Raw genomic sequence first — 16542 nt, forward strand, 5'->3', positions numbered from 1 at the left:
TGAGAATATACTTGCGTGCATATGCTGCTTATTAACAGCAGTGGAGTGACAATTACGATTTACATTTTGTTAGTAAGCCGACGATATTATATTTTTTTCTGGTCTAAAGATGATTTTCGATTGAATCTCAATGAAATTGCATAGGAAATTATTTGATTAATATATGTCAATGATCTCTCTCTCTCTCTCTCTCTCCTATATGAGTAAACCAACGAAGCCACCATAGCTTCACAATCGCAGAGAAGACTCAGAGCTCTCTCTCTCTCTCTATATCGCGAGTAGTCGATCTCCGGCCGGACATGGACGACGACACGCTTTTCCCGTCGGCGGAAACCGACCTCGACCTCAGCTTCACCAGCCTCGCCTCCACCGCCGCCACCGACCGCACCTTCGCCTGCTCCAGCGCCCGCAGCAGCTTAGCCCGCAGCAGCCTCACCCTCAGCTTCAACGACCGCCTCTCCACCTCCTCCGCCTCCGCATCCGCCCCCTCCTCCTCCTCCTCCTCCGCCGTCGCCGCCTCCCTCCTCCACCGCCGCCCCCACCGCCGGTCCGACCCCAACTGGTCCGCCATCAAGGCCGCCACCACGCTCTCCTCCGACGGCCGCCTCCACCTCCGCCACCTCAAGCTGCTCCGACACCTCGGCACCGGCAACCTCGGCCGCGTCTACCTGTGCCGCCTCCGCGACTGCCACTCCGCCAGCTTCGCCCTCAAGGTCGTCGACCGCGACTTTTTGACCGGCAAGAAGCTGTCCCACGTCCAGATGGAGGCGGAGATCCTCTCCGCGCTGGACCACCCTTTCCTGCCCACCCTCTACGCCCACATCAACGTCTCTCACTACACCTGCCTCCTCATCGACTACTGCCCCGGCGGCGACCTCCACTCCCTCCTCCGCCGGCAGCCCGGCAACCGCCTCTCGGTCCAGGCGGTCAGGTTCTTCGCCGCCGAAGTCCTCGTCGCCCTCGAGTACCTGCACGCGCTCGGGGTCGTGTACAGAGACCTCAAGCCCGAGAACATCCTCTTACGTGAGGATGGCCACATCATGCTGTCCGACTTCGATTTGTGCTTCAAGGCCGACGTGGTCCCCACTTTCAACACCCGAGCGGGGCCCACGTCGCCCAGGACGACGAGGAGGAAGGGCCGAAAGCTCTCGTCCTCCTCCTCCTGCATCTACGGCTCGGTCAAGCGGGGAGAAGCGTGGAGAGAGGTGGTCGCGGAGTTCGCGGCGGAGCCCACGGCGGCCTACTCGAGGTGCTGCGTCGGGACCCACGAGTACCTCGCCCCCGAGCTGGTCTCCGGGAACGGGCACGGCAACGGCGTCGACTGGTGGGCCTTCGGGATCTTGCTGTACGAACTGTTGCACGGGACGACGCCGTTCAAGGGCGGGAGCAAGGAGAGCACCCTGCGCAACATAGCCTCGAGCAAGCAGGTGAGGTTCCCCGCGGCGGCGGAGCGAGAGGAAGCCGGCATGGCCGAGGCGCGGGACTTGATAGAGAAGCTGTTGGTGAAGGACCCGCGGAGGCGGCTAGGCTGCGCCCGGGGCGCCACCGACGTTAAGCGCCACCCCTTCTTCGACGGGATCAATTGGCCGCTGATCAGGAGCTATCGGCCGCCGGAGGTCCCGGGGCTCGTCAGGAAGCCGAAGCCGCACGCGGGCCACGTCGCGAGCATCGCGCCGCATCACAAGCGGCGGCGCTGGTGGTGGAAGGGGCTGGAGTACTTCATGAGAAGTAGCAAAAGATCTACGTCGAAGTACTATTACTCGAGAAACCCCAGTCGGAGCAACAGCAATTACTATCAATACTACGTTAAGAATAGCAGTTCTCATAAGATGTGACACAATCTTACTCGGGGGTTCCTTTTTTTCCGAAAGTTTTCCACACTCTTTTGACTTTGCCTTGGGAGTTCAGGATTTTGTAAAGCGGGTAGTGATGGCAACCAAACTTCTCCAAGTTTCGGTGGGATTGTATTTTGCTATGTATATGGACAGACAGATTGTATGGATGTATATGAATCGAGGTTACAAAATTGTTGGAGTCCGAGTTTGTGATTTCTTTAAATTTGTCTATCTGCAATCGATCACGGGTACATTACTGTTATTATTATTCAGGAATCTGGAAATCAAGCCAGTGCGCCGGGGCTTTCTATCGGTTCTTGATCCAGATCTGGACCAATGGATCTTCGTTGATGATATCGATTTGCACAGATAAAGCAGTAATGATCATTTTCTGGGGGTGAGAACTTAGAAAAATCATCTGGATATGCAGTTGTCTACAGTTCCAAGTTCGGATCTTTTCATGCTCAGTCTTTGCTCTTTCCAAAAGTATCGTTACGAAGACCGGAGTATGCAAATGCTGGTGGAGCCATAAGCCAAAAGCCGTTTGGCTTGTTGATGCAAGATGTGAAGTTATATCAGGCAGGAAAAAAGGGTATCTGGCCGTTGCAGATACAACGTCGAATGCTGAATGACTGATTATATTATTATCTCGTAGAGTCGAGCAAGATGATTGCGAAATATATGTGGATGGCCAGAGCACAAGGTGGTGGGAGAGAAGACTTATCACCTTGCCTTCAGTGATCCTACAGAGACCAGGGAGACAATATTTGTAGTTACACTACAAACTAGCGTTTGAGCAAAATCATGAGCGAACCTGCAGAGTCAGAATTGCATTTTTCCAATGATGCCTCTGAAAGTAATTCTGTGCCCATTTGCGACTGATTCGGGCATGAAACGGTAACAAGTTCTAATGTTAAGCATTTGGCTCTTAGATAGCAACCATCTGAAGTAACTTATGCTGCAGAAAATAACATGAAAATCTGGAATGGTTTGGAAAAGTACTAACATTTGGAAAAGGCTGCTTCTTCTAGAGCGGTTTCAGATGTTGGAGACGCTGCAGAATCGCTCAGCAATTCCCTGGCATCAATCATCATCATGATCACCTCCTTCATTGTTGGCCGATTGAGCGGGGTAGTGCTCGTGCAGAACAATGCGATTTTGAGGAATAGAGACATCTCATCAACGGTGCTCTTTTCAGTCAAATCTAGCCGCTTGTCAAATATTTCGGGTGCTGGCACTGCATCACGGACTGATCTCCTCACCCAGGAAACTAGGTCCCCTCCCTGCTCAAGGGGTTGAACAGGAGTTTTCCCGGTAATGAGCTCCAAGAGAACTACCCCAAAGCTATATATGTCGCATTTTTCTGTAACTTTCATTGTATATGCATATTCTGGAGGGAAAAAAAAACACAAGCAATTGAGCTAAATTTGGCAGAGCAAAACATAATAACGGTTCAAACGGTATCATGGAACATGTGACCTACAAGATAGCACCACTACAATTATAGAATCTTGCCTTTTCACAGTACTGACATATTTTGAGGAGAATATGCCAGCAATTAGCCAGTTAAAGATCATAAAAAGAGTTAGATATATAACTTATTTTTCAATACTATTCTTGACCTTGAATTAGTGATTATGGTTCACATTTAAGGAACATTAACTCATAGAACTGTTATTCTAAAATTTGCTTTCGTATAGTAATCAGAGAATGCTTCCAGTGGAAACTCCATAATGCCATCTCTCTCAGGTGATAATCCAATTATAAAGCAAGCAAGCAAAGGGATTAGTAAATGAACAAACAAGAGTTCATGAAAATATTTTGAGCATGGAGGGTGATAGGAAAACATGATTGATGACTGTTAATACAGCAGTATCGGCAGAGGAAGAGAGCACATTTCCCACAGATAAATCAGCATATAATTGAAGAAGATTGAATTAGAAATCAGACATACAACACACCGTTCACAGGGTTTCAGGGCACTTCGTTCTTACCTGGGGCTATGTAGCCATATGAACCTGCAACAGCAGACATGGACTTTGAGAAGGAGTCAATCAACTTCGCCAAGCCAAAATCCCCAACATGAGCCTCGAGCAATTCATCGAGTAAGATGTTGTTGGATTTGATGTCACGGTGGATGATTTGAGGCTTGCAATCATAGTGGAGGTAGCACAAGCCCTCTGCTGCTCCTAAAGCAATTTTATAACGGTCATTCCAGTCAAGCAAGCACACCTGTTCACTGGAATGAAGCTGTTCTCCTAAGCTCCCATTGGCCATGTACTCGTATAGGAGAAGATTAGAGCTTTGACTGCAGCAGAAGCCATAGAGTTTCACGATGTTCCGATGCCTGATCTTTCCAAGGGTTGAAATCTCGGCTCTGAAGCTGCCATCAGCACTGGCTCCCTCTCCACGCGACCTTAATCTCTTCACGGCTATGACCTTGCCATCAGGCATTACAGCCTTGTACACTGTACCACAGGCTCCTCTTCCTATAACTGCACTCTCTGAAAAATTTTCAGTGGCTTCTAGGAGGTCCTGATATTTAAGCCCGGCCCTTGGAAAGTAATAAGGATTCAATGAGTCAGGCTTTGTTTTATCTTCCAGAGAAACAAATTCGGGCGCCGTGTGATTGAATGCCCGACAAATGCTGACTACAACTATCAGAGTTGCAGAAACTACTATCAGCAAGACAATGCTCACGATTTTCTCCTTGGACGAACCTTGTTTCATCCTGTTTGATCCTGGTGTCAGAGAAGGTGCTGTTGATGGATAGTAACAGCTGGAATTTGAAATGCATAATCCATTGTTGCCAGAAAAATTTGTGGAATTCATTCTCCGAAACACGGGAGTGTTTGGTACCATTCCTACCAAGTTATTATTAGAGAGGTTACAGACCAAAAGGCTGAGAAGCTCCCCAATCATATTGGGGATTTCGCCAACAAGTTGATTATCGTTCAAGTAGAGAGACTCCAGCATCTGCAAGTTCCCCAACTGTTCAGGGATACTCCCAGTTAAATTATTATGGCTGACATTCAGGGCGATCTGGAGAGCTGTAAGATGACCGAACTCAAAAGGAATCCCGCCTGAAAATAAGTTCCCCCCCATCTGTAACTCCGTAAGCCGTCTTAAATTTCCCAAGGTACTTGGTATTTGACCTGTCAATCTATTATCAGATAATTTGAGCAGTTCCAGGTTGACAAGCATCCCGAGTTCTTTCGGCAGAGAACCGCTGAACCTGTTTCGGCTGAGATCAAGCCTCTGTAGCCTAATGCAGTTCCCAAGTTCAAGAGGAATACTACCTGAGAGTCTGTTGGAAGAGACATTGAATGCCACAAGCTGCACCAAATCTCCAAGTTCAGGAGGTATCACACCCACAAAGTTGTTATCTGATAAGAGGAGCCTCTCTAACTTGGGGAGGTTCCTGAGCCCTGGTGGAATTAACCCTGAAAACCGGTTTTGCTGGAGTTCGAGAGCGGAAAGGTTTTGAAGCTTCTGGAGTTCAACAGGAAGGCTTCCAGTGAGCTGATTGTCCCCTAGCATCAACCGAGCAAGAGACTTGCAAACTTTCAAATTGTGAGGGATATTCCCAGATAAATGGTTGGACCCAATGCTAAGGAACATTAAACTTTGGTACTGGCAGAGGTGTGCAGGTATTCTTCCAACAAGCTTATTTGCTGACAGGTCAAGAATGGAAAGATTAGTGTTCAGACCGAGAAGAGGAGGTATAGTTCCATGTAGCTGATTGTCAAAAAGTTGGAAGTCAATTAGATAAGTGAGGTTCTGAAGCCCTATAGGAATTGTGCCCGTCAAGTTATTTATTGACAGGTCTAGGCTTTCCAACAGTCTGAGTTGCCCCAGCTCACTAGGAATGCTTCCCTGAAGCAGGTTCTCGAAGAGATGAACCAAGCGGAGGTTGGGGATTCGACCCAGCTCTTTTGGAATGATCCCGCTTAACTGGTTTTCAGAGAGATCGATTTCAACAGCGCTTACGCAATCCCCTAGCTCTCGTGGAATTGTTCCATTCAACTCATTGGTGTAGAGGTACAACCTCTTTAGCCGGGTTAGCTTTCCAAATTCCTTGGGAATAGCTCCACTCAGAGAATTCTTATACAATGCAAGCAACTCCAGATTGCTCATATTCCCCATTTCAGGAGGAATCTCGCCAGATAAAATGTTTTGGTAAAGAAGTAGAGAGCTCAGATTTTGAAGTTTATAAAGTTCTCTAGGGAGAGGACCCTGAAGCCTATTCTGTGCCAACCCCAGAACCTGCAAACTCTCGCACTCACCAATTTCCGAAGGTATCACGCCCGAAAGAGAATTCGAACCTGCCCTAATGATCCTGAGGCTTTTCAGATTGCCGATCGTTTGGGGTATTGGGCCAGTCAAGTTGTTACTATAAAGTTCGAGCTCTTCGAGCATGCTTAGTCTCCCAATTTCCGATGGTATGTCACCATATAGGTAGTTCTCGCAAAGGGAGAGCTTTCTGAGAGTGGTAATATTGGAGAGCGGAACAGGTAATTCTCCATGAAACTTATTTGTGCAAAGGTCTAGGATTTCTAATTTACCACATTGAGCGATTTCTGGAGGAATGGGACCAGAAAACAGGTTCTTGGACACATTCAGCTCCACTAATTCAGGCATGCCACAGAGGATTGGAGACAAAGAACCGGACAAGCTAAGGCGATGAAGATTGACAGAAATTACCTTGGAATCAACCGAACATGCTATTCCTGTCCAGTTGCAGGGGTCTGGATCTGAGAAATTCCAGTTTTGAAGGTTGTCATTGGGGTCGATAAGCGAGCTCTTGAACTCCAAAAGCGTACTACCCTCTTCATTCAGACAAGTCACAACTAGGACATAGAATGGAAGTATAAGCGCCGCGATGAAGAATCTCCTTTCGGACGGCAGAACTCCCTCGGCCCGACATTCCTAACGAGACAAAAATACGAAAAATGTCTGCAAAAAACATTCTAGGACTCGGGTGCTCGATCAGAGGTCAGAGGTTGTTCAAGTCTAATTTCTTGTTCATGTGATAGGAGGAAGCTGGTTGAGAAAGCGATATGTGATCAAAAGCACTGTGACATTGGGTTTTTGATGGTTCGATTGATAAGACATAATGAACCAAACGGAAACAAGTAAAATCCCAGCTGTCAATTTGATATTCAAGGCAAACAGAATTCAGGGGAATTAGGGAAACTAATTTTGAGAAAGAGGAGCATCAGCTAGGTACGCAACCCGAACATGCAAAACAGTCACGAACAGAGAGAAGTATAGGATCACCTAAAGCAGTGATAAGGATCGCCATTTGCGACAGCACTGGAATTGAGGCAAGAAGTCCTAGAGAACAGAGAAGATAAATAAACCCTGTGAAGCCATCAATAAAGGCACCGCTAAGGAGAGAGAGAGAGAGAGAGAGGAACACCCACCTAACCCTTCACACAGAGAGAGAGAGAGAGAGAGTAGATACCATGAGAATGGGAAAAAAAGAGAAAGGAAAGAGAAGGGGTATTGATTGATTGATGAAGGCAAGCAAGTGGATAAATACCATGAAAGTCACGATCTCTCAGCTGTGTAACGCGTCAACTCTTCACTTTACAACACAGTGATGCTCTCTCTCTCTCTCTCTCTCTCTATTCACTGAAAATGGGTACCAGCTTCATCTTCGTCTCCTTCAGCAAATTCTGGAACACCCACTCACCAACGTGGTGTTGTTTGTGCAGCTCCCACGCGGAACAGCACTGTGCCCTCGGACGAAATGACCAAAAAGGCGTGATCTTTGGGCACGGATTATCGATGGGTCTTCTCTTGCTTTAAACGGTGAGGATTGATTGGGACAGTTCATACAGATTTCGAAGATTCACAAATCTCCGCCATTTTTGCTGGGCCTGCCAAGTTGGGTTTGTTCCGCACCTCTACGTTTCTCTCTCTCCCTCTCCCTCTCTCTCTCCCCTTTTCTTTTTCTCCTTCTTTTCGGGGTGGGCAAGTCAAGAAGGTGATGATTATCCGAAGGACCGTTACGCTCTCGCTCGGTGGTGGAGTGATTTGGAATCTTTCCCATGCTCCATCGTCTTCCATTTGCCAACCTCACCTCTTCAAGCTCAACATACGACCGCAGAAAAGTTCAAATCTTTTTTCGTTCGGATCACACGGAGTAAAGATATCTTTTCTGCAGAAAGGCAAGTGTGCCGGTGGCCAAGCTCAGCCATGCATGGTATAATTATCTTCGCAATCGGACGAGTGCTCTACGCCATAGATGGAAGATCTGAGAAAATATTCGATTGCACCGAGAGAAGAAAGCAAAAACACGTGAGGTTCACTCATGACACTGCGAGAAAAATGCATTCTGCCGGGCCGGAGGACAGCCTACGACGGGGGGGGATCGCACTCATCCACTGTGGATGGCGATGAGCCCCTCTGCACGTTAAATTCTCTGAAAAGAGCATACGAGAGGACATCCGATTTTATGAGATCGACATATCCTAAGTGATTGAACATATCATAAGTTGACTATATCTTGGTGGTTAGTGTATGTGGAAGGAAGCGCCAAAGCGCCGTATGTTTTTGCGCAATACCGAGTTACGCGCCGGCGCTTATGCTTATGGCCGTGGCGTACTCTCGAGACGAAACGTAGAATCTTTACTCAACTCTCGATTTCTTCTTCTTCATAATTTTTTGGGATAAGAAAAGAGGGCGAAGCCCCTGAATTCCATGCTATTACTTTCCTAATAAAACTTGATCATGTCTGATCCATGAAAGAAATAAACCTCTCTATTTTAATTACAAAATATCTCGATTTTATGCAAGTACAAAAATACAAGAAAATAATCAAAAAAATTTAAATCTATTCTATTAATGCCAATTCAAGTCATAATCTTTTTATTTTATTAATTTCTTTTAATAAACCTTTAACAATTCATAATTTTGATCATACTAATCTATTCCTCATGACAAATAGGTTCTAAAGACAACAAGCGAAATCAATCGATGCCTAACATCATTTATGATGGGATTGAATCCAAGCGTACTTGCCCATAACTGGCTGAGGATGACCAGATTATTTGTCGATGTGATGCTCGAACTCCATTAGAAGAATTACAGACATGACGTAGAGCAGTGTTCCGCAACTTTATAATTACACATTATTAGGCGAAGAACGTGCTATTAGGTTCTTAATCACAAACTATACATACATACATACATACATACATACATACATACATATATATATATCCCTTACAGAAAGCAGGAGATCAAAATGAGCCCCATTCTATTCCAACCTGAAAACTTCAGCTCACTCGACCCCATACTTTTTCTTGAGCTCCAGCACGAACCCATGAACTTTCTCAGGGTCAGGAAGGGACTTGGACACGCTCTCTCGGAGCAAGCACCTCTTGGCCCACGCAACGAGCTTGGGGCACTCGGCCTCGATGCTGAAACCCCCGCAAGTCTCGTACGCATAGAACCAGCTGTAGAACGGGACGAGAGCCACGTCCACGAACCCAAAGGCCTGCCCTCCGAAGAAGGGCTTGTCCCCAAGCTCCCCTTCCAAAAGCTTGAGGCTCTCCACGAACTCCTTCTTCGCCGCCTCTTGCTCCTCTCCTTTCGTGGACCATATTTTCCGTCCAAGGTCATATATCTGCATTTCAAGATGACACCACGGCCATGTTTTAACACGTTCAAAAGCTCTTGTGTCGACATGCTAAGTGTCGTGGATTGACAAAAGAAGCGCTTACCTTCTTGTCAACGTAGTCAGCCCAGAATCGGGCTTGAGCTCTCTCGTAAGGATCGGACGGCAGCAGCGGCGACTTATCGTGCCACACCTCGTCGATATACTGAACCGCGATGAGAGACTCGCAGACGGGCTTCCCATTGTGGATGAGGACTGGGATTTTTTTGTGGACGGGGTTCATCGCCAGGAGCAGAGGGCTCTTGTTCTTCAGGTCCTCTTCCTTGTAATCATAGGCGATCCCTTTCTCCGCCAGAGCAATTCTCACCCTCATCCCAAATGGGCTGGGCCAGAAATCCAAAAGAATCACCTCTTCAGCCATTTGTTTCTTCAAGAGAGAAGTTGATGAACTGTAATGCAGCTTAATATGTTGCGGAGGTCGCTTCTGATTTGAGGGAGACGCCAGAATTGGGTTGGGTATATATAGAAGGTTTCCTATAAGTCGGTTTAGACTAGTTAATGCAAGCTCTGGGACGTTCCAGAGAGATGCAGATGCCATTATCCCCTTGCATTTCCTCATCTAGTGTGTTCCATCTCTTTCTTTAAAGGATATTGGAGGCCAAAGAGATGCGTTATAAAAGCTCGCTTAGTCTTTCAGCAGACTTGGACCCTACACCCACCCCTAATCGTCATTCCTGGACTTCAGAGCCGTGTCAAAATGGAAAAACACTCGATTCAGATCCGGTGAGGTCATGCTTAAGTGGGTTCGAATTGCGGAATTATCATCTATTATCCGATCCATCACAATAAGGTCGGTCCCCCGAATCAACTCTCACAGAAAAAGCAGGCTCTGATGAATGCAAGTTATGTCTATGACTTTATCTAATATCTAATATATAATATTCTATCAGTCCGAATAACAACAGTCGATAGCGATCATACCACATCCGAGATAGGCCCCGCATCTCCATAATCCTGAATATTCCAGTCCTTTTCTCCACGAGTTATGTTCTCTATGATCTTTTTGCCCTTGGTGAAGAGTCGAGTCTTGGGGAAATATTTTTCTGGTTTTCACATCACTGATTTTGCATACTACGAGGGACTTCTATTTGCATCTACATACATCATGACATCATCCTATCAATTGCTCTGGACATTAAAAATTGCATACGATGTGACCTCACAGATCTTTCATGATTTACGGAACATTTCCTCTGCAGTTTCGCTCTACAAACAGATCAGGGTGTGATATATGAAACATTTAAAAAACCAGGAAAAGACGAATCATTATAATTTTCTTCATTAGATGATACAGTTGTTGGGCTCGCCACGCGTCTAGGGATCAGTTTCTCCACTTCACGGGTCGGTTCTGTCCCACTGTAAACAAAAGAATTCTCTAGGAGCAGGAACCTGCAACATTATATCGCAACATGCCAAAAATTTAATTCACTTATTTTTGTAAATGAACAAAACACAATGCAGATAGATCTTCTCAAGCAGGCAGCTAAACTACAAATTGGTTTGCACAAAAAACACATACATATTAACCAGAAGATAGACGCTTATCTTGGATTCGCTGATAATATACTTCAAAGCAAGCTGACCACGAGATCGCTCAGCATGATAGGAAAAGTACAGGATTGATAGGAGCAGGGAAAGTACAGCGAATTTTTCAAGCAAAAGAAAGGAACTAATAATGCTCTTATATATATTCCTAAAGTTGGTAGTTTACTAAATAAAATACACTAAGAGGAGATAAGTCAACAAATTTAAGAATAGGAAATATACCACGTATCTTGGAATTTGCCAACATCAAGTTTGTCAAGACTCTTCCTTTTCCTCCTATATCATCTTGAAAAGAAAACTAACGTCCAACTTCAATCTTAATCGCAAAGATTCTGTTGCTGGCAAAAAACTTTTAATTGGGCATGCTCTTGAAAACTCGGGTGAATGACAAAATATTTGGATTTACGTGTAATGCTGAGTCAAACAGATAGCACAGATGTTGAAAATGAGTTTTATCAATCAGGAACAGGGCCATTCAAGATCCTGAGTGAGGTATTGAACGTGATTGACCAATTGCAGGGTCGTAAGATTTTAAGATGCAATGAAAGGAATGGAAGAGTAAACAACTTTTGAAGGAAAAAAAGAAAAAAAAAGAGATATGGGAGATTTTAAAGGACAGTAGAGCATGCAAAAACTATACCTGGGGTGTCCTCTGAATAGTTTGTTTCTACTTCTCAGAAGCCAGTGTTGATGACGATGTCAATTGCATAGATTCAGCATGTTGCTCATCCCCAGAGCTGCCTCGAGAAGCTTCTTTCTTTAACTTATGGTTGTTATATGCTGCTACACCAGCGATGGCTGCAATTTAATTTCTGTAAGTATCATTTCACATATCTCAGCTCGCTCCAGCATTATGCTTTCCACCGTATATTCAGTGATATTAAAGTAATACTAAGAGAACTAGTACCCCAAAAAATTCAGTGAAGTTCCTTGAGTTTGCTACTGGCATAGTTATCTAACCCACTGCTTGCAAGATCCTAATGGACCTAGACTCTCAAATGTGATGGAGATTTTTGAGGAAAATAATGACAACTACATAGACACACAAAAATCCCTCTATTAAGCATGAATAATTTAAAAATAAGTCCCATTAAATCCAAGATAATGTTCACATAGCATTCAGTAACATTTTAGATGTGATGTAAAATCCTCAAGCATGGCAATTTTGCTAGCAAACAAGATGTAACTATAAGATCAGATATAGGATGGAAGATCCATGAGAACAAAGCCTTGGGAATTAGAAGCAAACATTAGACCTTAAAGAAAGATTAGATCACTGTATAGAAAACAGATACTTACCAATCCCATAGCCAAAAAGATTTATCAATGTGAGCTTTGTGTCAGCGAATAGAAGGGCAGACACTAACACCACCACCCAATCTTTGACAACGCCCGCAACACGTATGGTCAGAGCACTTGTATGAGTTATCACCAGGAAAACTGACAAATTGAGTGCAAAGGTACACAGAGAGTTGAGTGTCAAAATGAGGGGATGAAAGTCCAATGTTCCGCGAGCATCCATCTTGGGTTTCTCTAGAAAGATCCACGGGATAAATAGGCAAATCGCACTGCACAAAGGAGATCATCCCGCAGCATGATCAGAAGTTTCCATGGTTAATTCTAACCAATTCCTTTCCAAACAAATTGACAAATAAGTTTCAGAATGGAACATACCTGCAAGGGCTCACATAATACATAAGAGATACAGGATTTAACTTGAGTCCTTTCCTCTTTACCAGAATTTCCATGAAAATAAGTCTCAAAGCTTCGCCAACGACGCCACCCATCTGGTAAACAACACCAATCCAGCTTATGTTCATTTCCCCATAAGATGCAACTAAGACTCCAAAACTTATCACTGACATAATCAAAAGCATTCTGCAGCTCATCACTTCAAGTCCTGCTGCCACTCCTAGAACGAAAACAGCTACCGGCACTGCACAAATTATTTGGCAATAGCATTTTAGGACAATATCACTTATCTGCTGAAAGAAGCAATGGACTGCCGTGGCACAACTATCTGAACTTTCACTCAATACTTGAACACAAAATTTTACGAGAACTTTTAAAGAAGAATAAAAAGAACATACTGATTGCCTTCAACATCTGGGCAAATGCAACAGAAATGTAAAGGTAGGCAGTGTTCCCCAGCCAAAGGGTCATTGCGAACATTGCACCAATCGGGATCACTGAGGTAGAATATCTGGAGATGAAGAGAACTAGAATATATAAGGCAATGATACATGCTAGTACAATATTAGGAAATTAGATTGCTCTTGGCAAATACTACGCAGAACTTTTGAACAGCAGGCTCCAGCAAAAGGAAAAGCCAACTCTAAGTTTATAGGGTCTGTATTTTAGTTCATACACAGACATTACCACTTGTAATTGTATGTTTTCTATTAAATGATTAGTTTAAATTAGCTCCTTGCAGACATCTTTTATTACCGCAGACAAGTGATGGCACTGACTGTGAGAAAAAAGGGGAGATGATATAACACTAAGATCTCTTCAGCATGCCAATGTGGTCCCATTAATGCGGCTAAAGGCATTTTACTTGAAGAAAACCACAATTAGCTTTACCAATAACAACTGGTTAGCAGCAAATATACAATTTGAAACTCAACTCCCAGAAAGTTTATCCTTCAGTCTACCATATAGTTTGTTAAAATAAGTCAGAAAAGGGGCTGATTTAATCTCTCATGAAGTGACACGATCCATTAAAATTAACCTCCCGGAAATAACTGCCAGTAACATTCCAAGAAAATAATATCAAAACTCTAGCATTTACCAATAAAGAATTGCAATACAATAGGAGAATAATAATAAAAAGTTTCCCCAATTTTTCCCCCTAAAACCAAACTCATCTCAGTACTTACATTTCTAGTGTCATCCCTTCATCCACCTTCATTATCTGCACTCAAATCAATGATCATGATCCACAAATAGGGTTAACAAGCTGAAATTTCCAGTGAAAGAACATTACAGGATTGTAGGATTGTAACAGATCCCAATACTACGTACCTTGAAAACTTTTGTAAGCAGAAAACACAGGACAGAGGAGAAGACCATGTGAAGTAGAGTCAACCCAAGAGGATAGGGGAAATTCATCTCCTTTGATGACAAAACCCACTGCATTTTACAACATAGGTGGACATCAGTTTGGAATCCATACATACATTCCAGGACATGCTCTAGCTAGCACTGCATATTGAGCCTTAGATAGCAACTTCAGCGAGCGTGCCATTAAAGTGTGGTGCGAGCAAATTTATTCATGACGTAAGCATCGGTCTGCATACAGAAAGTGAATTAACACAGCTGGCTCAACACGGATCCTCATTCCTAATTCCACAAACTAAATCTCCATTCCAATCATACCATGACCTAAATCTAAAACTTCGAGCAAGACGGACATAATAGCTAACATTCAACGCATTCTGCTCCGTTCAACCACGTCTGCTCCAAAATCTAGATCGCATCTAACCTACAGAACTACGCTGATCCAGCATAGCAACTCCGAAACCAACTAGCCACTCAAACCGCACCGGGGCAAGTGCGATAGACTCCAACCAAGCGCCGTTAGCACGCACACGGAGCTCCCGCTATTTAAACTACTAAGATCCACAGGAAAACGCAAAAAATGCGGGCGCGATCGAGCGGCGGCGCGCCGCCACGCCGGCAGGCGAGTTAGGGCGAGCGAACCGACCTTGTTGAAGAAGATCTGGCCGCTGGAGAGGGCGATGTAGAGGAGGATGTAGGCGTAGGTCACCATTCCCTCGCTGAGGAACGATCTCCGATCCGCCATTCGCGGCGAGCAAATCGCAGGAGCTCCGGCCGGAGACCTTTCAGTGGATTGGCGAGATCGGCGCCCGACGCGGCCGCGAGTTCTCGCTCATGCAACGGGGAATGAACCGAGCCTTCTTCTTCTTCTTCTTCTTCTTCTTCGAGTGCAATGGCTTGCGAGTTCGGTACACTGCAAGTCTCTTTACTGCGTGCGCGAACAGTCAAACGTTAACCATTGGAAGCAAAGAGATTCAGATTGGGAAGAGCTTACGGGCCGGGCCGGTGGTTAAGCCCAAGTCTCACTGCCCAACCTCTGGGGCCGAAGTCCACCCCCATAATGGCCTTTTTGGTGGGCCCTTCTGCCAGTCAGGCCCAAGCCCAAAAAGGTCCAAGTTTGTCGGGCGTTCAGCGAAAATTCCTGAAAACATAGGGCGAGAGAATTGCCTGTGTCGTTGGTCCCCTGCTTCTCTCTCTCTCTTTCTAAATCTTTGTTCTTAATGCAAATATATGACCTCTTCATTCCATGGAACCTTCACTTTCCAGGACATGAACATAAAAGCTTTATAGTTTCATGTTGTTTCCTCTGTGATGCGAGGGTTCTGGTTGTCGATATGTTCTCTAGGAATTCGGGCATCCTTCGAGATGCTTTTAGATGCTTTTCCTGGAAGTACCGGGTCAAGTTCTAGACTTTCTTGTTCTCTGTTTTTGGGGTTGGCATGAGAGTATTGTTACTAACCATCCTCCACCACTGTTTCTTCTCTAGGGTTTTGATGCTGGTGTGTTTGGTTTCTTCTATGATAGAAGTTCCATCGCCTCATTTAATGCTAGGAAGCTGCCTTTCGCCCTCTCATTGCACCGCTGCAGAGGCATGTGCACGTGGTACCCGCTGTATGCTTTGCATAAATACATTTCTTTCAACGTCATGCACCCTCATATATTGATTCGAAGCTGTCCTGTGCGTGTTTAGTGCAGAGAACTGGCAGAGCAAGAAGGTGGTTATGCATAGGCTCCCGTTTTGTCGGGGAACATCGCCCTGATGTCACCAATGAGGTATAGGGCGTGACGTGGACAGGTCCGATCAATGGATGCATGACACGTTGCACTTCCCCTAGGGAAAGGGACCTGTGAAATTCCATGCCCCATACTGTGTCAATGTTCATCTAATGGACCGCTGATTCCGCTCTCGGCACATACCCAATAGCAGTTTGTCGTGTTATTTTTCTCCTGTGGAGGCTATGGAAGCTCGTGGCTTTCCCAATATTCCCCAAGAAAGCAGCTTATTTGTCCTTGAGGAGCAAGTCCGATGATTGGCTCCACAATATACGAGTATCCGAAGCTTTTAAGAGATGGAAAGAGATAAGAATGAGGAATGGCGGGGACCAGTTTTGGAACCTGCTGTGAACGAGGCTGTGAGATGTTGAGCTTGGGTATCTTTTCTTTGGTAACGTCCTTGAAAAGGTGTTTGGCTAACCCATCCTTTTGATTTCTTCGAGCATACGATTTTTCTACTTATTCGGCAGCACTCGCATATCTAAGGAGCTGTCAAAGAGTACCTAATTTTGTTCAAGATTACAACTTTGTATCTCTTCTACTAGTATTTTCACTCCCACTTTTCCTTCTTTCAGCATTTTTTATTTTTTTTAACGGTCCTTCTTTCAGCATTGAACATACAATTTCTTAGTGTCACATTCA

General features: G+C 44.9%; 4 protein-coding genes across 4 annotated transcripts; 1 reads left to right on the forward strand and 3 right to left on the reverse strand.

Annotated features, from left to right (window-relative positions):
* The first annotated feature begins 244 nt into the window (after nucleotides 1–244).
* Nucleotides 245–2058, forward strand: LOC104450031 (serine/threonine-protein kinase WAG1). The gene has a single exon (XM_018876081.2). The coding sequence runs from the start codon at nucleotides 300–302 to the stop codon at nucleotides 1833–1835; it is 1536 nt and encodes a 511-aa protein (XP_018731626.2). The 5' UTR covers nucleotides 245–299; the 3' UTR covers nucleotides 1836–2058.
* Nucleotides 2059–2626: 568 nt separating this feature from the next.
* LOC104450032 (leucine-rich repeat receptor-like serine/threonine-protein kinase At1g17230) lies at nucleotides 2627–7140 on the reverse strand. Its single transcript, XM_039314586.1, has 3 exons — nucleotides 7096–7140; nucleotides 3830–6764; nucleotides 2627–3225 (listed from the first exon to the last, which is right to left on the reverse strand). The coding sequence occupies exons 1-3, from the start codon at nucleotides 7138–7140 to the stop codon at nucleotides 2837–2839; spliced, it is 3369 nt and encodes a 1122-aa protein (XP_039170520.1). The 3' UTR covers nucleotides 2627–2836.
* A 1720-nt stretch (nucleotides 7141–8860) lies between these two features.
* On the reverse strand, nucleotides 8861–10058 carry LOC104450033 (probable glutathione S-transferase). The gene is made up of 2 exons (XM_010064422.3): nucleotides 9569–10058; nucleotides 8861–9471 (listed from the first exon to the last, which is right to left on the reverse strand). Exons 1-2 carry the CDS (start codon nucleotides 9881–9883, stop codon nucleotides 9127–9129), a joined length of 660 nt encoding a protein of 219 aa, XP_010062724.2. The 5' UTR covers nucleotides 9884–10058; the 3' UTR covers nucleotides 8861–9126.
* A 575-nt stretch (nucleotides 10059–10633) lies between these two features.
* LOC104450034 (probable sugar phosphate/phosphate translocator At3g14410) lies at nucleotides 10634–15063 on the reverse strand. The gene is made up of 8 exons (XM_010064423.3): nucleotides 14774–15063; nucleotides 14092–14199; nucleotides 13947–13981; nucleotides 13158–13270; nucleotides 12742–13003; nucleotides 12367–12635; nucleotides 11708–11865; nucleotides 10634–10911 (listed from the first exon to the last, which is right to left on the reverse strand). Exons 1-7 carry the CDS (start codon nucleotides 14870–14872, stop codon nucleotides 11735–11737), a joined length of 1017 nt encoding a protein of 338 aa, XP_010062725.1. The 5' UTR covers nucleotides 14873–15063; the 3' UTR covers nucleotides 10634–10911; nucleotides 11708–11734.
* Between the last annotated feature and the right edge of the window lie 1479 nt (nucleotides 15064–16542).

The sequence above is a fragment of the Eucalyptus grandis genome, chromosome 6, assembly GCF_016545825.1.
Source record: "Eucalyptus grandis isolate ANBG69807.140 chromosome 6, ASM1654582v1, whole genome shotgun sequence".
Lineage (NCBI taxonomy): Eukaryota > Viridiplantae > Streptophyta > Magnoliopsida > Myrtales > Myrtaceae > Eucalyptus > Eucalyptus grandis.